We start from the raw sequence: 19,820 nt of genomic DNA, 5'->3' as shown, positions 1-19,820 counted from the left end.
TTCTTCTTTGGTTTGTCAAAGATCAGATGGCTCTAAGAGGTCAGTTTCATCTCATGGTTTTCTATTTGGTTCCAAATGTCAGTGTGCCAATTATTTTTGTGCCAATACCATGTTTTGATCACTATGGCCTTCTGGTATAATGTCTGGTAGAGTGATAACCCTGGCTTTGTTTTTATTAGTAAGAATTGCTATGGCCATATGGGGTTTATTCTGGTTCCATACAAAATGAAGAATAATTGTTTCCAAATCTTGAAAGTATTATGATGGTATTTTAATGGGGATTGCATTGAATCTATAGATTGCTTTGGGAAGTGTAGACATTTTAATAATGTTGCTTTTTCCCTGCCATGAGCATGGTATGTCTTCCATTTGTTAATATCTTTTGCTATTTCTTTTCTTAGGATTTTGTAATTTTCTTTGTAGAAATCCTCCACCTCTTTGGTTATGTATATTCCCAGTTATTTCATTTTTTTTTGTTTGTTTGTTTTTGAAGCTATTGTGAGGGGAATTGTGTCATTGATTAGCTTCTTATCTTGGGTGTTATTGGCATATATAAAGGCTACTGATTTGTGGACATGGATTTTTATATCCTGAGACATTACTGTAGTTTTTAATCACTTCCAGGATTCTTGTGGTTGAGTCTTTGGGGTTTCCTAAGTATAAGATATAAGATCATATCGTTGGCAAAGAGCGACCATTTACACCTCTTCTGCACCCATTCATATGTGCTTTATTTCCTTCTCTTGCCTGATTGTATTGACTAGAACTTCCAGCGTTATGCTGAATAGTAGTGGTGATAGAGAACAACCATCTCTGGTTCCAGTTCTAAGTGGAAAATCTTTCAGTTATACTCCATTCAGTATAATATTAACTGTGGGTTTGTCATAGATGGCTTTCATCAGTTTAAGAAATATGCCACCTATGCCTAAATTCTTATGTGTTCTAATTAGAAAAAGATGCTGAATTTTATCAAATGCTTTTTCTGCATCTTTTGAAAGGATCATGCGTTCTTTGTTTTTGCTTATGTTCATATGATGAATTATGTTTATGGACTTGTGTATGTTAAACCAGCTATGCATCCCTGTGATGAAACCTACTTGATTGTGATGAATGATTTTTTTTTAATGTGTTGCTGGAATCTATTGGCTAGGATTTTATTGAGAATTTTTGCATCTATGTTCATTAGTGAAATTGGTCTGATGTTCTCATTTTTTGTTGAGTCTTTTCTTGGTTTTGATGTTTGCTTCATAAGAATGTGTTGGGGGAAGATTCCTTCCTTCTCAATTATTTATTCATTTATTTATTTATTATTTTGAGACAGAGTCCCTCTATGTCACCCTCAGGAGGGCGCTGTGGCGTCACAGCTCAGAGCTACCTCAAACTCCTGGGTTTAAGTGATTCTCTTGCGTCAGCCTCCCAAATAGCTGTGACTGCAGGGACCTGCCACAACGCCTGGTTATTTTTTTGGTTGTAGTTGTCGTTGTTGCTCGGCAGGCCTGGACTGGATTTGAACCTGCCAGCTCTGGTGTATGTGGCTGGCTCCCTAGCTTCTGAGCTAGAGGCACCGAGCCTTTCCTTCTCCATTATTCCAATTATTTGGAATAATTTCCGTAGTATGGGCATAAACTCTTCCTTGAAGGTTTGCTAGAATTCTGGTGTGAAGCCATCTGGACCAGGGAATTTTTTCGGGGGGGGGGAGATTTTTTATTGTTTCTTCGATCTTTGTTCTTGAAATCAGTCTGTTCATAAGATCTATTTCTTCTTGATTAAGTCTAGGGAGAGGGTGTGATTCCAGGTATTGATCCATTTCCTCCACATTTCCACATTTCTGGGCATAGAGCTTCTTGTAGTACTCAGAGTTGATCTCTTGTATCTCTGAGGCATCTTTTGTTGTTTCTCCTTTATCATTTCTGGTTGAGGTTATTAGACATTTTACTTTTCTGGTTCTAGATAATCTGGCCAAACTTATTTTTTTGAAAAACCAACTTTTTGTTTCATTAATTTTCTAAATGATTCTTTTGTTTTCATTTTCATTAATCTCTGATTTAATTTTGGTTGTTTTCTTCTGCTTGGTTTAGGATTAGATTGTTCTCTTTTTTCCAATTCCATAAGATGGTTCATGAGTTTGTTGATGTGCTGTCTTTCTATTTTTCAAATGTAGGTATCTAATGTGATAAATTTCCCTCTTAGGACTGCTTTGGCTGTATCCCATAGGTTTTGGTAACTTGTTTTCATTGTTGTCATGTTTGAGGAACTTAATGATTTCCTCTTTTATCTCTTACTGAACCCAACTATCATTTAGCATAAGGTTGTTTAATTTCCATGTCTTTGTGTGGGGATGAACGTTCTTGTTGGAGTTGAGTTCCACCTTTATTGCCTTATAGTCAGAGTAGATACAAGACGCCATTTCTATTCTTTTAATTTTGCTGAGGTTTGATTTGTAGTCTAGGATGTGGTTGATTTTGGAGTATGTACCATGGACTGATGAGAAAAAATGTATATCCCTTACCTTTGGGATGGAGTGTTCTGTATATGTCTATTAATCCCATTTGTTCTAGGGTCACATTGAAGTCCTTTGTATCTTTGTTTAGTTTCTATTTAGAGGATCTGTCCAGTTCTGTCAGAGGGGTGTTAAAGTCCCCAGCTATTATGGTGTTATGGGATATCACATTGCTCAGACCATTGAAGGTCTGTTTCATAAATCTGGGAGCATTTAAGTTGGGTGCATAAATATTTAAAATTGAAATGTGTTCTTGTTGAATTGTCCCTTTGACAAGTATAAATTGTCCATCTTTGTCTTTCTTAACTTTAATTGCTTTAAATACACCTGTTTCTAAAAATAAAATTGCTTCCCCTCCTTTCTTCTGATTTCATTTGCTTAAAATAATGCTTTCCATCCCCTAACCCTGAGTCTTGATTTGTCCTTCAAGTCTAGGTGTGTCTCCTGAAGACAGCATGTGGATAGCTTGTGCTTTTTTATCCAATCAGCCAGCCTGTGCCTCTTCAATGAATTAAGTCCATTGACATTTATTGGTGAATTCAGTCCATTGAAATTTATTGAAAGAATTCATAAGTGTGCTGGAGTTCTATTCTTATTTTGTGAAAGCCTGTGGTGTAGTTTTATGCTTTGCACCATTGTGGAAGCCAAGTTTTGACCTGTAGCTTCTGGGTGTTTACTTTGCTGGTGGTCCATTTTGGTTGTCAGTGTTGAGAATAGGTCTAAGTATTTCCTGTAGAGCTGGTCTTCTTGTGGCGATTTTCCTCAGTGTTTGTATATACAGAAAAGATTTGATTTCTCCATCAATTTTGTTTTTTTTTTTTTTTTTGAAATGACTTTTTTTTTTTTATTAAATCATAACTGTATACAATGATATGATTATGGGGCATCATACACTCACTTCATAAACCATTTGACACATTTTTATCACAGTGGTTAACATAGCCTTTCCGGCGTTATCTCAGTTACTGTGCCAAAACATTTACATTCTACATTTACCAAGTTTCGCAAATACCCCTGTAATATGCACCACAGGTGTGATCCCACCGATTCCCCTCCCTCTACCCACCTCCCCCCCTTTCCCACTTCCCCCTATTGTTAAGTTGTAGCTGGGTTATAGCTTTCATGTGAGAGTCCCAAATTAGTTTCATAGTAGGGCTGTGTACATTGGGTATTTTTTCTTCCATTCTTGGGATACTTTACTAAGAAGAATATGTTCCAGCTCCATCCATGTAAACATGAAAGAGGTAAAGTCTCCATCTTTCTTTAAGGCTGCATAGTATTCCATGGTATACATATACCACAATTTATTAATCCATTCGTGGATCGATGGGCACTTGGGCTTTTTCCATGACTTAGCTATTATGAATTGGGCTGCAATAAACATTCTGGTACAAATATCTTTGTTATGTTGTGATTTTTGGTCTTCTGGGTATATGCCCAGCAGAGGAATTACAGGATTGAATGGCAGATCTATTTTTAGATCTCTGAGTGTTCTCCATATATCTTTCCAAAAGGAATGAATTAATTTGCATTCCCACCAGCAGTGCAGAAGTGTTCCCTTTTCTCCGCATCCACGCCAACATCTCTGGTCTTGAGATTTTGTGATATAGGCTAGTCTCATTGGAGTTAGATGATATCTCAAAGTAGTTTTGATTTGCATTTCTCTGATGATTAAAGATGATGAGCATTTTTTCATATGTCTGAAGGCCGTGCGCCTGTCTTCTTCAGAGAAGTTTCTCTTCAAATCCCTTGCCCAGCCTGCGATGGGATCCCTTGTTTTTTTCTTGCTGATGCGTTCGAGTTCTCTGTGGATTCTGGTTATTAAACCTTTGTCAGAGATATACCCTGCAAATATCTTCTCCCATTCTAAGGGCTGTCTGCTTGCTCTGCTTACTGTGTTCTTAGCTGTGCAGAAGCTGTTTAGTTTGATCAAGTCCCAGTAGTGTATTTTTGAAGCTGCTTCAATTGCCCGGGGGGTTCTCCTCATGAAATACTCACCCAGACCAATTTCTTCAAGGGTTTTCCCTGCATTCTCCTCTAGTATTTTTATAGTTTCATGTCTTAAGTTTAAATCTTTAATCCAATGAGAGTCTATCTTAGTTAATGGTGAAAGGTGTGGGTCCAATTTCAGTCTTCTGCAGGTTGCCAGCCAGTTCACCCAGCACCATTTGTTAAATAGGGAATCTTTTCCCCACTGAATGTTTTTAATTGGCTTGTCAAAAATCAAATAGCGGTAAGTAGCTGGATTCATCTCTTGGTTCTCTATTCTGTTCCAGATATCTACTTCTCTGTTTTTGTGCCAATACCATGCTGTTTTGATCACTATCGATTTGTAGTAAAGTCTGAGGTCTGGTAGTGTGATTCCTCCTGTTTTGTTTTTATTTCTGAGTAATGTCTTGGCTATTCGAGGTTTTTTCTGATTCCATATAAAACGAAGTAATGTTTTTTCAAGATCTTTAAAATATGACAGTGGAGCTTTAATAGGGAGTGCGTTGAAATTATATATTGCTTTGGGTAGTATGGACATTTTGATAATGTTGATTCTTCCTAGCCATGAGCATGGTATGTTTTTCCATTTGTTAACATTTTCAGCTATTTCTTTTCTTAGAGTTTCATAGTTCTCTTTATAGAGATCTTTCACGTCTTTTGTTAGGTAAATTCCCAAATATTTCATCTTCTTTGGCGCTACTGTGAATGGGATAGAGTCCTTAACTGCTTTTTCAATTTGACTGTTGTTGGTGTATATAAAGGCTACCGATTTATGAATGTTGATTTTGTAACCTGAGACACTGCTGTATTCCTTGATCACTTCTAGGAGTTTTGTAGTAGAGTCCCTAGTGTTTTCCAGATACACAATCATATCATCTGCGAAGAGCGAGAGTTTGATCTCTTCTGCCCCTATATGGATACCCTTGATCGCCTTTTCTTCCCTAATTGCGGTGGCTAAAACTTCCATTACAATGTTGAAAAGCAATGGAGACAATGGGCAGCCTTGTCTGGTTCCTGATCTGAGTGGAAATGATTCCAATTTAACTCCATTCAATATGATATTGGCTGTGGGTTTGCTGTAGATAGCCTCTATCAGTTTAAGAAAAGTCCCTTCTAGACCAATTTTCTTGAGTGTTCTGATCATGAAGGGATGCTGGATATTATCAAAAGCTTTTTCTGCATCAATTGAGAGAATCATATGGTCTTTGTTTTTTAATTTGTTTATGTGCTGAATTACATTTATAGATTTACGTATATTGAACCAGCCTTGAGACCCTGGGATAAAACCGACTTGGTCATGATGTATAATTTGTTTGATGTGTTGCTGGATTCTGTTTGTTAGGATCTTGTTGAATATTTTTGCATCTATATTCATTAGTGATATTGGTCTATAATTTTCTTTTCTTGTTGGGTCTTTTCCTGGTTTGGGGATCAGGGTGATGTTTGCTTCATAGAACGTGTTGGGTAGTCTTCCTTCTTTTTCTACATTTTGGAACAGGTTGAGTAATATAGGTACTAATTCCTCTTTAAAGGTTTGGTAGAATTCTGACGTGAAACCATCTGGTCCCGGGCTTTTCTTTTTAGGGAGGTTTTGTATAGTTGATGCTATTTCTGAACTTGATATGGGTCTGTTCAACATTTCCACTTGATTCTGGTTAAGTCTTGGAAGGTGGCGTGCTTCCAAGTATCGGTCTATTTCCTTCAGATTTTCATATTTCTGAGAATAAAGTTTCTTGTAATATTCATTAAGGATTTTTTGGATTTCTGATGAGTCTGTGGTTATTTCGTCTTTGTTGTTTCTGATTGATGATATTAGGGATTTTACTCTTTTTTTCCTGATTAGGTTGGCCAGAGGTTTATCTATTTTATTGACCTTTTCAAAAAACCAGCTTTTTGATTTATTGATCTGTTGTATTATTCTTTTGTTTTCAATTTCATTTAATTCTGCTCTAATTTTGGTTATTTCTTTTCTTCTACTGGGTTTGGGGTTGGAATGTTCTTCCTCTCCATCAATTTTGAAGCTTAGTTTAGCAGGATACAGAATTCTGGGCTGAAAATTGTTTAAGAATGTTGAAGGTGGATAATCATGCTTTTCTGGCCGGAAAGGTTTCCGTTGAAAAGTCTGCTGTCATCCTAATGGCCCTGCATCTGTTGGCGCTTACTCCTAGCTGCTTGCAGAATTTTTTCATTCATCTTGACTTCATTACAATGTATCTTGGAGAGGCTCTGAGTTGAGATGACCTGGGGTTTGATATCCATCTGAATGGAGTGTGTCCAGGTCTTTAGTAAAACTTGGGAACTTTTCCTTTATCATGGTCTCTAGTATGGCTTCCATTCCTTTGAGACAATCTTCTTCTCCTTCATGAATCCCTTTTATTCATATATTTGAACACTTCATGAAGTCTTGTAGTTCTCTAAGCATCTGTTCTGCTTTCTTTCTCTTCTTTCCTGTCTCTTTACTACCTGGGTTAACTTGAAACTTTATCCTCTAGCTTTCAGGCTCTTTCTTCTCCATGCCCTAACCTATTTTTGATACTTTCTACTGCATCTTTACATTCCCTGATTGTCTCCTCACTTCTTTAAGCTCTGCCATATCCTTTCTATATTCTGTATATCTCTTGTCTGACTTTTGGTTCTATCTTTCTATTTTTTTTTTTGTCCATTCGTTTTATTGTCTTTACCACCCATGTTTTAAATTCTCTTTCTGTCAAAAAAAGAATTAATTCTCTTTAATTCTTTATAGGTGAAGTCTTCTGCAGTAGCTGCCTCATGGTCCCTTAGGGGAGTTCCTCCGTTTTGGTTTTTTATGTTGCCTGAATTTTTCTGTTGGTTCCTCCTCATGTGTTCTTTCTTCTTGTTCACCTCCTTGTCTTCCTTTTTCCTTCTCACTGCCTCCTCTGTTTCAAACAGAAGTCCTTGCTCTTGATGACAATATGTTATAATATGTCACTAGGACACCAGATGACGCTGTGGTTTTTTAGAAGTCAGAGAGCACAGCCAGCAAACTCTATGGTCCTTATTCCTAACTTAGTTGCCTCCAGTGATCTCCTCTGTATTTCCTTAGCATACAGAACCTGCTATGTTGATCTTAAAGTTCACAAGAATCCTTCAGGGGCAGATCTCATAGTGCCCCCTGACTCGTTCCTGTGGGGTGTGAGAGTTCCTCAGCCTGTACTAAGAGTGGAGTTCTGATCCTGGCAGGTGGAATTAAGATGGCCATGCTTTAGGCCCCTGCTAAGACCTTCTAACGACTTTCCCACACTGGCAGCCCCCTGCAGCCGAGACCTTCTCTGTATGGCTGCATTGCCAGCCACCAAACTTATGGCAAGTCCACTGTAACTGGCATTCAAATCTGGTTGCTGTGTACTGTTAGTCTGCCCATACTTCTAAGCTTTCCACTCAATGCACAGCTTCCCCCAACAACTGAAAACTCCAGAAAGGCATTTTCCTCCCCTCCTAGGTGTCTGTGGGTGGCTGACTGATGCCAGCTGGTCCCATCCAGTCACAATCACAACTCAGTTGAATGGTCCCATTTCTGGTCCACCCAGAAATGATACTTCTATTTATTTTTTATTTTTTGTGTGTGTGAAGAAACTTTTAATTACTTTTTTGTTGTGAGGGCATATAGTTGTTTGTCTGTGTGGTTTCCTATTAGTACTGAATACTTTGGATACTTGCTTTTCCATTCTTATGATACTTTACTGAGGAGGATGTTCTCCATATCCTTCCAGGTAAACACAAAAGATGTAAATTCTCTATCTTTCTTTATGGTTGAATAGTATTCTGTGGTACACATATGCCATAGTTTATCTATCCATTCATGAGCTGATGGACACTGGGGGTGTTTCCATATCTTGGTGATTGTGAATTGAAGTTTGATGAACATTCTAATGCAAATGTCCTTGGTAAAATGACTTTTTTCTTCTAGGTAGATGCCTAGTATTGGGATTGCAGGGTCAAATGGAAGATCTATTTCTAGTTCTTTGAGGATTCTCCATACTTCTTTCCGAAAAGGCTGTATTAGTTTGCAGTTCCCCCAATGATGTATAAGTGTCCCCTTCTCTCAAAACCCATGCCAGCATCTGCAGCTCTGGGACTTTTTGATGTAGGCTATTCTAACTGGGGTTAGGTGATATCTCAGATGGTTTTGATTTACATTTCTCTGATGATTAGGGATGATGAATATTTTTTTCATGTTTTTGTTGGCCATTTGTCTGTCTTCTTGGGAGAAGTTTCTGTTCATTTCTCTTGCCCAATGATAAATGGGAGTGTTTGCTATTTTTTTGATGATTAGTTTGAGTTTTATGTAGATTCTCATTATTATCCCTTTGTGAGTTTTATAACATGAAAATATCTTCTCCCATTCTGAAGGCTGTCTATTTGCTTTAATTGTTGTACCATTAGCTGTGCAGAAGCTTTTTAGCTTGACCACATCCTATTTATTTATTTTCGGTGTTACTATAATTGTCACTAGGATCTCTTCGTAAAAGTTTTTCCCAGGCCAATATCCTCAAGAGTTTTCCCCTCACTTTCTTTTTGTCATTTCTTCTGTTAGATTTAAATATTTTATCAATCATGAGTCAATTTTTGTAAGTTCTAAGAGGTGCAGGTTCAGTTTTAATCTTTCATGTGTGTCTAACCAGTTCTCCCAGCACCATTTATTAAACAGGAATTATCTTCTCAAGTGTATGGTTGTTTGGTAAGATCAGCTAGTGATATGAGGCTGGTTTCATTTCTATGTATTTTCTTCTTTTCCATAGATCTGTGTCTGTATTTTTTGTGCCAATGCCATGCTGTTTTAATCACTATAGACCTAAAGTCTGGTAAAGTGATGCCTCTAGTTTTGTTTTTATTTCTAAGAATTAAATGCATATTTCTTAAATAAAGTTTCCTTTCATGGGTATTAATTAAAGCCTAATATATCTCATTAAATTAATACATGTACGTTGTAAGCTTAAACTACACTCAGGAGAGAAATCTGCTGATGAGGAGACATCGTACAGGATGAATGTTTCTCAGTGAAGATAGGCAGGACATTTTACAAATTTACATCAGTCAGAAAATAAATAGTAGGCCATGAGTCCCATGAAAGCTCATTGAGAGTTTGAGAAACAAACTTAAATATCACTTAGTACAGGACTGGTTTCCTGACATGAGACCTGTGCATTCACCCAGACCCCATGCTGAGATGACCCAAGCTTGTTTCAATACCCTTATGTTCATGTCTTAAAACTCCTTATGATATTTATTATAAGGGGACTTGAATTTTTATTTGGAACTAAGATTCATAAATTTTGTAATATACTTTCCTTGTCTAGTAAACTCATGTATACTTTATTTAGCTGAGAAAGTATTTAACAGGACATATATAATAGAACCTCCATAGTTGACCATGTACCTACATTGACCACCTCAAGTTGATCTAATTTTCATAGACTGGGCATGCACCATATATACATGTCAGTACAGTAGGCCTAATTTGTCGTGTTGATCACCTCTGTATGTTTAACAGTTGTGACAGTCCCTTTGGTGTTCAGCTTACAGAGGTTTTGTTGTATTTTACAGTGAGTAATTTAATTTTGTAATGGGGTGAATTCAAAAGCCATAAAAGAGTGAAATAGGAGACTCAGTTGTGTTATAAATAGCTGGATTCATAAAGCAAGATGAAATAGGAAGAGCAGGGGGAGGAAGAGGAGAAAATATAAATAAAGTTTCTATAATTTTTAGAATGTTGATTCTTAACATTTGAAAAAAACTAAATAGCACTCTCTGTTTCCTAAATATATGCCATTCAGGGCTGGGGACTCTGGTGGTGACCTATGTGGATGCCATCAACAGCGGAGCAGTGCCTTGTCTGGAGAATGCAGTGACAATGCTGGCCCAGCGTGAGAACGCAGCAGCTCTGCAGTGGGCAGCTGACCACTACAGCCAGCAGATGGCGCAGCGAGCGCGGCTTCCCACGGACACGCTCCAGGAGCTGCTGGAGGTGCACACGGCCTGTGAGAGTGAGGCCATTGCCATCTTCATGGAGCACTCCTTCAAAGATGACACACGGGAGTTCCACAGACAGCTCTTGGTACTTTTAGTATTTATCCTTCCTGATTCTGGTCCTTCTGGGTGATGCCTAAACTTGATGTCTGTGACCCCATAGTTTATCTTATTACCATGGTAGAAATACACTGAGTTCCTGCAAACGAAAGGGCTCTGTGGGCTACTGATCACACTTTTTCTAAAAGAAGGTCACTACTTCTATTGCTTTAAAACAAACTACAATAAGTTTAGCAACTTACTTATTTATTTAGGATGAAGTCTCACTCTGTCACTTAGGGTAGAGTGCCCTGGCATCAGCCTAAGCTCACACAGAAACTTCAAACTCTTTGGCTCTAAAAACCATCTTGCCTCAGCCACCTGAGTAGATGGGAGGGACTACAAGCGTAAGCCACCAGACTAGGCCATGTTTAGCAACTTAAAAAAACACACATTATTAGCTCACAGTTCTGTGGTTACAAGTCCTAATCAGGGTGTCCAGGCATTCTGCTTAGTGTAGCACAAGCTGAAAACAGCATGTCAGTGGGCTCAGATTTACATGGAGGTGCTGGAGAAACACTCTCTGTGTTTCAGCCAACAATGATGCATCAAACCATTGTGTTTCTAATCTCTCTGATTGCCTCCTGTGACAGCAAGTAGAGAAAACTGCTTCTAAAGGGTTCACATGGCCAGGCACAGTGGCTCACTCCTGTAATCCTAGCACTCTGGCAGGCTCACAAGTATGAGACCAGCTTGAGCAAGAGCAAAACCCCATCTCTACTAAAAATGGAAAAATTAGTTGGGCATGGGGGGCAGGTACCTGTAATCCCATCTACTCAGGAGGCTAAGCCAGGAGGATCACTTGAACCCAGGAGTTTGTGGTTACTGTCAACTAGGCTGATGCCTAGCACTATAGTGACAGAGGGAAGCTCAGTATTAAATAAATAAATAAATTAATTAATTAATTGGATTCATGTGATTGGGTAATGCACAATAAGGTCCCCCTATTTGTTAAATTCAACATGTGCTATGTAGCATAATCTAGTCACAAGACTCCATCCATTGTATACACAGTCTCAGGAACTTTGCAGGGTGCAGATACCAATGGGGGATAAATCCTATGTAATATCATGGTTCTCCTTAACACATTTAGTGAAAGGGCCTTTCAGTTTGTCTGGGACTGACCTAAAAGGACAAAATTCTCTCAATTCATAATGATGAAATCTAGCTGGACTATAATTTACAAGTAAAAAAAATAAAAGCAAAATAACTTTTTTTCTTAAATCCCCACATGGTTCAAACTCTATTGGAAGAATGCACAGATGGTTCATACTCTCTTCAGAATAGACCTAACTCCTTACTGGGGAATTAATTTGCCATGTATATATTTTTATCCATAGAGATCTATGATTTCCAAGGAAATTTCACTTACAGCAATAATTCAGCTTTCTATTACTCATATTTGGATTCTGAATCTCTGATAATCATTCTATAGCTCAATGAACATGGAGTTTATCTTGTCACCTCCTAATTTTATGGAAATTGGGTGTAACCCCAGAGGAATTAAGCGAGAAGTCATGCAGAGAGGTGATCAGAACTGGGATGGAAATGAGTCTTCTCCATCCCACATCCCAGTCCACTCACAGACCATGAGACTATCTCCTCTAAAAGGATCACACTTCGACCTTCCCTTTTAACACTTTCTCTCCATTCCATTTCCCTACATTTCCTGGCAGGTAGCCATAGAAAAAAAGAAAGAAGAATTTGTGCTGCAGAATGAAGAGGCATCTGTCAAATATTGCCAGGCTGAGCTTTCACGTGTTTCAGAGCCCCTGATGGAAAGCATTTCAAGAGGAATTTTCTCTGTTACTGGAGGACACGAGCTATATTTAGAAGCAAAGAAAAAGGTTGAACAGGAGTATGAGCTAGTGCCCAGGAAAGGAGTTAAGGTGAGGAATAGGGACCAGGGGGATGGCCACCAGAGGATGGTCAGAGGGTCTTTGTTGCCCCTTCTGGAAGTCTAAGACCACAGTACCATTTGTAGAGTGAAAGCAGAACATAATGATACCTTTACATTTCTAGTTTTACATTTGCAATTAGTTAGATAATCTTAAAGAAACCAGAAATATTTTTTCCCGAAGAGGATTTAGAATCAGGAATCCAAGTGACACAAATCATTTCCTTTATTTATCAAACAATGGGGTAGTTTTTTCGTGCTCAGGATGGAGGAGACATCATGAAAGAAACAACTTTGTCTTCAGGAAGATTATGCTCTCACCTGACGTTGACAGCTTGGGAGTCGATTGGCTCTGGTGTGATTAGGTTACCATAGTGGTATGCAGTGATCGCTATGATGACCGTGGTGGTGAGCATCATGGCTCACACACAGGAACCGTTCACTTTCTGTACCAGGTACAGTTTTAAGTGATTTGTTGGATTATCAGTTTAATTCTCATAATAACATAAAGTAGGTATTACTGTCTTCCACATCAGGCAGTGAGAAATGTAATGCATGGGGAAGCTAGTAATGTGCTTGAGATGATGAAGCCAGCAAGAGGCAGAGCTGAGAGGGCTCACCTGTGCTCTTGGCATCCATTAGACACTCAGAACTTTTTTTTTTTTTCTTTGCAGTTTTTTTGGACGTGGCTGGGTTTGAACCTGCCACCTCCGGCGTATGGGGCCAGTGCCCTACTCCATTGAGCCACAGGCCCAGCCTGACACTCAGAACTTTTTAATTTTCCATGACTGGATCATCAAACTGTGGTATATGTATACCATGGAATATTATTCAGCCATTAAAAAAGATGGGGACTTTACACCTTTTACATTTACCTGGATGGAGTTGAAATACATTCCTCTTTTTAAAGTATTGCAAGACAGGAAAAATAAATATCCAATGCACTTCATACTAATATGAAATCGATATATAAATGAAAATAGTCCAGTTCAGGGGTAGAGGGAAGTGGGAGGGGAGAGGGAGGAGGATATTTGGCAGAAAAGAGGTAGGGCATGAGGTGGGATCTCACCTAATGTGCACATTGTGAGGGTGTATAAGATGCCCCTTGGGTGAAGAGCTTTTCTACAAATGGAACTTTACCCTGGAAATGAAAACAATGTAACCTAAAAATTGTACTCTCATATTAATTTGAAAAAATAAAAATAATACTCAAAAAAAAGAACTTTTTAATTTTGAGGAAACAGTGTACTATACCAACATAGATTGTTACCAACAGTATCCAAGGGTTTCCTTTTATCCACATTCTTGCCAATAATAGTAATCTTTTGATTTTTTTATAATGGTCCTTCTAATGGATGTGAGATAATATCAAATTGTGGTATTAATTTCCTTTTCCCTGATACTTAGTGATGTTGGGCATATTTTCACTTGGGTACTGACCATTTACATATCTTTTTCTTGATATACCTATTAGGTTCTTTGTCCCTTTAAAAAATTTTCAGATTAACATGAGGGCATAAATGATTAGGTTACATTGTCCTTTTCTAAATTGGGTTATTTGTTTTTTGTTGTTTGGTTTTTGGCTATTGTGCTGTATGAGATCCCAATAGTGATAGATACGTGGTATTAGCCTCTTACCAATATACATCTGTAAGTATTTTTTCCCACTTCCCTCTACTCCCGAACTGGACTATATGTTACCTTTTTATTTTGTTGATCATTTCCTTTGCTGCAGAAACTCTTAGTTTGATAAAGTCTCACTTGTTTATTTTTGCACTTGTCAGTGCTTTTAGTATCTAATTCATAAAATTATCACCAAGATTAATGGCAAGGACCTTTCCCTTTGTGGTTTGTTATAGGAGTTATATTATTTCTGGTTTTATGTTTAAATTTTGCATCCATTTTTAGTTGAGATTTGTGTATGATGTAAGATAAGGGTCCACTTCATGCTTGTGGGTATTCAGTTTTCTCTGTACCTTTTATTGGAGACACTCTCCCACATTGTGTTTTTTGGCATATTTGTTGAAAATTATTTGGTTTATTTCCTGGGCTCTATTCTGTAGGACTGGGTTATGTGTCTGCTTTTATGCCGGTACCATCTTACTTGGTTAATATATCTTTGTAGTAGATTTTGAAATCAGAATATTTCACTGAAAACAGCATATTCCACTAGCTTCATTATTGTTGCTCAAGATTAATATGGCTATTTGGGATCTTTTACATCCATACAAATTTCAAAACGTTTCCTTATTTCTATGAAAAATGTCTTTGGAATTTTCCTAGGGATTACATTAAACCTGTAGGTGGCTTTGGGTAGTATGGACATTTCAAACAACATTAATTCTTCCAATCCATGAACACTGAAAACATCTCAATTTATTCTGTGTCTTCCTCAAGTTCTTTCAACAATACTTTTTGGATTTCACTTTAGCTCTTCCATCTCCTTGGTTAAATATATGTATAAGTCTTTTTCTCTTTTGCATGTTATTTTATATGTTTGTTTACTTCATTTCTTTTTGGATAGTTTCTTCTTAGTGTGTAGAAATGCAACTATCGTTGTATGTTAATTTTTTATCCTTTGACTTTACTGAATTTATTATTCCTTCAGGTTTAATGAATTTATTACTCTTAACAGCTATTGGTGGGCTTCTGGTTATGTTTCCAAAGGAAACAGAATCACTAGCTTGAAGAAATATCTGTATTTTCATGTTCATTGCAGCATTATTCACATTAGCTATGCTATGAAAACAACCTAAGTGCATATATATCCACAAATGGATGGGTGAAGAAGATGCATATACAATATAATGAATTATTATTCAGTCTTCAGAAGAAGGAAATCCTGCCACTTGTTACTATATGAATGAACCTGGAAACACAAATACTGCATGCATCACTTTTATGTGAAATTTAAAAGAAGAAAGTCAAAGTCATATTAATGGAGAGAAGAATGTTGGTTTCCAGGGGCTGGGGGATGGGGTGAAATGGATCATCATGGCCAAAAGTCAGAACTATTCATATATAAGTGAGTTCTCAACACCTAATTTCTAGCGTGGTGACTCTAATCAAAATTATGAATTATATACTGAAATTTGATAAGATATTAGATTTCAAGTGTTCTCAGAACATAAAAAAGGTAACTGTATACAAAGTGATGGATAGTTTACTTGGTTCTATTGTAGTAATCATTTCACAGTGTATACATACATCAGAACATCATGTTGTATACCTTAAGTGCATACAAGTTTTATTTATCTATCATACCTCAGTAAAGGTTTGAAAAATCTCAGAGGCAGCCTGGAAAGCTTTCTGGCATCAGGGGGGGACTCTCAGTTGAAGGACTGAGAGATATTATGGTAGGTAAGAAAGAGCGGCACAGCATCCAGGCAGAAGAAAAAGAATGAAAATATTCCAAACAATGGAGGACCAGTGCTGGTAGCAATGCAGGAAATCTGGTTGTCTGCTCCCTGGGGTCAGTGGTGGCAGCTTCCCTGGGAGAGGAGCTGGAGAGCTGGGAAGGGGACTGCTGGCGAGGGTCCTCATGTCTCCATAAAGAACTCAGACCTCTTGTTCGGGCTGGGGAAGGACAAAACACTGTGGGATCCTAAGGAGGATACAGCATTTCCATACTTAATTTTGTTGAACATTACTTTCCTCATTAGAAGACAAGATCGTTGCAGCCTCACAGATCTTACTCCTTCTTGGTTCCTCAGGCAAACGAGGTTCTCCAGAGCTTCCTGCAGCAGCAGGTGGTTACAGAGCAATCCATCCTGCAGGCAGACAAAGCCCTCACCGCTGGAGAGAAGGCCATAGCAGGTGAGGGGCAGGGCTCAGCTCTCACTGGGTGGGCAGGTTCCTGCAGTGCCCTCTGCCTGGTCAGACAGAAGGATCTTCCTGACACCAGGAGCTTCATCCTGGTGGAGAACACGTGCTCTGCTAAATCTTACAGCCACAAGGAGAGTTGGGGCTTCACATCTGGCCAGTCACTTCCTTTCCTTTGTAGTCTGAAACACGCTCTGTCTGACGTGGCTGGTGGAGAATTCAGATATTCCCGATAGGTCACCTCTCTGAGTTTTTTAAAGTTGGTTTGTTCGCTGAGTTCAGGAGGGTAGAACTCTGGCCTGGCTGTAATTTTCTTCCTCTGCAAAATGTTTGTAAAACAGCGGAACGGGCCATGAAAGAGGCAGCTGAGCAGGAAATGTTGGTGGAAAAACAGAAGCAGGAGGAGCTGGAGCAGAAGATGCAGGCTCAGGAGAGAAGCTTCCGAGAAAACATGGCCCAACTTAAAGAGAAGATGGAGAGGGAACAGGCAGACCTGGTGAGAGAGCACGAAAGGATGCTGGAGCACAAGCTGCAGGTGAGTCTGGACGAAGCCTGACGACGCTGGGTGGGGGCGGGGGGACTGGTTCCTCGGGAAGCCTGTAAGTCTGCAGACTCCAGCACCTTCTGTAGCGTTAGCCCTTGGAGAGCACACGGGACATCCCAGGGTGCTGGCTGCTGGGTGTGGAGACTGTAGGATGCTCTCACCATGCCCCAGTGAACAGGTTTAGTCTACAGGTCCTTCAGATTCCCGACACCCCCATCAGAGAGACCTGAATTAGATCCATCTGATCTGAAGGTAGCAGGTTTGGCATGATGTGAAATGAGGCATGCTGAAAGCTGTGAAATTGCTTCATGTTTCCATTTCTACCTGATTCAGCCCATATGAGAGTAACATGCATTCTTTGTCCCAACCTGTAGCATTGTATCCAGGGTCAGCAGTTCCCAGTATTTGTGAGAGGAGCCTGGCCCTGCTCCCTCAGAGTAACTAAGGATGAGTTAGAATGAAAGCTGCATCCCTCTCAAAGCACATTCCTTGTATGGGAGGAAAACTCCACTCCTCCTTCCAGTAAGGGAATTTACAAAGGGCACTCCCACTGCTGACGCCCGATCATCTGGAAATTTTGGATAAACTCCTCAAAAAGTGTCATAGATGTTAGCAAAAATAGGCACACACTTAAGTAATAAAATGTCAGATAGAAAACTCTGACACTTACAAATTGGGGATTTTCAAAAGTGGATTATTCTTCCTTTACAGCTCCAAGAAAAAATGCTTAATGAAGGATTTCAAAAGAAATCTGAGGATTTAAATAAAGAGATAATTCAACTAAAAGAAGAGATGGAAAGAACTAACAAGGAAAAACCCTCAGTGTTTTCACTTATCCTTGATCTGGTTGCCGACTTTTTGATTTTTGCCCTACCTGGAGCTGGTAAGCTTCTTGGTGCAGGGATGAAATTTCTCACCTCAGGTATGGTATAGGCTGAATTCCTGGCAAGGAAATTATAAAATAAAGTTTCTTTTGTTATAATTGGATAACATCGTTGCTCATTTTTTCAGTGTATGTGTCACAATGGTTTCCTTCAAGGACAGTCTAAAAATAAAAAGCAATGAACAAAGAATATCAGGACTTGACATCCACAAAAATCAAGCTTAATTTTGATTGAATTAATTTATAGGAATTGGGCCTATGTTAGAAGATAGCAAAATTAGTCACAGAAAGATTTAAGTAAAGCAAAAAGACTAATGGTCAGATGAAGAAAACATTTACAATTTATAATCCAGTCCCAGAGATGATTTCAGTTATAATTAGCTCTTGCAAGTCAATTAGAAAAAGGCAACATGACATTGTTTAAATAGGCAAAAATATGAGAATGAAAATGTTTCACTTTACTGATAGTAAAAGATGGATGAAGTTAAAGTAGGAGGTTCTTGTTCACCTCTACGATGGGCAAAGAAGAACAGCCTGACAGGACACGGAGAGGGTAACAGTTTAGGAAAATTGGCAGCGTCTAATACTGGCTAGTGAGCATGTGAACAGTTGGAATCATGTATTGAAAATGCAAACGCACATACCTTTGATTCAGCAATTCCACATGGAGGTATTTGTGTATATATTTGTTTACTCGAGTTGAAAATAACCTAAGTAACAGTACATGTGTTGCAGCATCTCTGTAATGCCAAGAGACGGAAAATGAATTTTAACTTCCTCTGGTAGCTATGGATAAGGTAAATCTGAGAAAACACTTTCAAAGGAATACTCAATAGGAGGGCGATTGGGGGGATCTCACCTAATACACAGAATGCGAAGGTGTTCGGCATGTCCTGGGTGAAGGGCTCAGCTACAACTTGAACTTTACCTTAGAAATGAAAACAATGTCACCTCAACGTTCGCACCCTCATATTAATCTGAAATAAATTGTTTTTTAAAAGGGTGTACTCCGCAGTTACTAAAATGAAACAAGAAGCTCTATTTGTGCCTCTTGAGAAGGTCTCCAAGATGAGAGGTCTCCAAGATGTGTCATAAGCCAAACAACTGTGATTCAGGGAGTGTGGATAATTACTGCCTCTGAATATAGAAAATAATGAATATATGCATATATTATTATCTTCCTCAAGAAAAATACAAGATACACTAGTGTCCAGGTAGAGGACCTGAATAGTTGAGGTGAGAAAGGAGATGATAACTTTAAACTGTATATTCTTATGTGCCTTTAATATTGTGTATGAGTGGATTGTATATTTGAATAGGAATAAATATAATTATTAAAATTAAAAATTAAATAATAGTACATGAATGGGAGAGTCCCCAGGACAGGATGAAAGTGATTACTGCTAGAAGTAGTATAAATCAGCTCTACAGGAAAAGTCTGCTCATCAGAACAGGGAACTAGAAAGAGCATAATATATGCACCCTCACGTTTTTATCATGGCCTTTCAATGAGGATTTCAAAGTTTATTCCCAAACCTATTTTCAGACACAGCCCCCTGGGATGTGGAGTAGAGATTCTGCCCCACAATTAAAAGATGATGAGTTAGAAGGAAATAGTGTCTTCAACTGAACGTTTTAGGGATACATTTCAGATGTCTAATGCTTGAGAGTCACTTGTACCTAGAATGACCCTTTGTAATTCCACAAACTGGGCATTATGTCTTGTTGTGGGCTTTTGCACATGAGACACAGACTTTTTCAAACCACTCTGACTCCTCACCTTCTATCCTCTTTGCCAATGAACCACTGCTGCTCTCTAGGTTGCCCCATTTCCTGACCTCCCAAGATTGGATGAGGTCCCCTCTCTGTCTTGCCATGGCACCATGCTGTCACTGCCATCACAGAAAGTTTTATATAATTGTGAAATCTAAATTACTATTTACTAGCTCCTCTTGATCTCAGGTGCTTGGTCTTCATCATCTTATCTTTAGCTATAAACACAAAAGCCACCACATAAACATAAGTGTGGGTTGATTAAATACATAAGCTGCCATCCACTAAGGTCCAAGTTTATCACATCCTCACATATTTCCTGATC

The 19,820-nt window shown here is 38.6% G+C and overlaps 1 protein-coding gene across 2 annotated transcripts in view; it reads left to right on the top strand.

Annotated features, from left to right (window-relative positions):
• LOC128585995 (guanylate-binding protein 4-like) overlaps positions 1-17,829 on the top strand; it is an 83,964-nt gene extending 66,135 nt beyond the window's left edge. For both annotated transcript variants that reach the window (XM_053591456.1, XM_053591455.1), the window contains 5 exons: positions 10,285-10,565; positions 12,253-12,465; positions 16,187-16,289; positions 16,637-16,830; positions 17,551-17,829. In XM_053591456.1, the coding sequence (XP_053447431.1) occupies positions 10,285-10,565; positions 12,253-12,465; positions 16,187-16,289; positions 16,637-16,830; positions 17,551-17,772 (1,013 nt within the window). In that variant the 3' untranslated portion in view covers positions 17,773-17,829. The remainder of the gene's footprint in view (positions 1-10,284; positions 10,566-12,252; positions 12,466-16,186; positions 16,290-16,636; positions 16,831-17,550) is intronic.
• Positions 17,830-19,820: the final 1,991 nt, after the last annotated feature.

This window comes from Nycticebus coucang, chromosome 5 (genome assembly GCF_027406575.1).
Source record: "Nycticebus coucang isolate mNycCou1 chromosome 5, mNycCou1.pri, whole genome shotgun sequence".
In the NCBI taxonomy this organism is placed as follows: Eukaryota; Metazoa; Chordata; class Mammalia; order Primates; family Lorisidae; genus Nycticebus; species Nycticebus coucang.
This window is presented reverse-complemented; position numbering and strand designations above follow the sequence as displayed.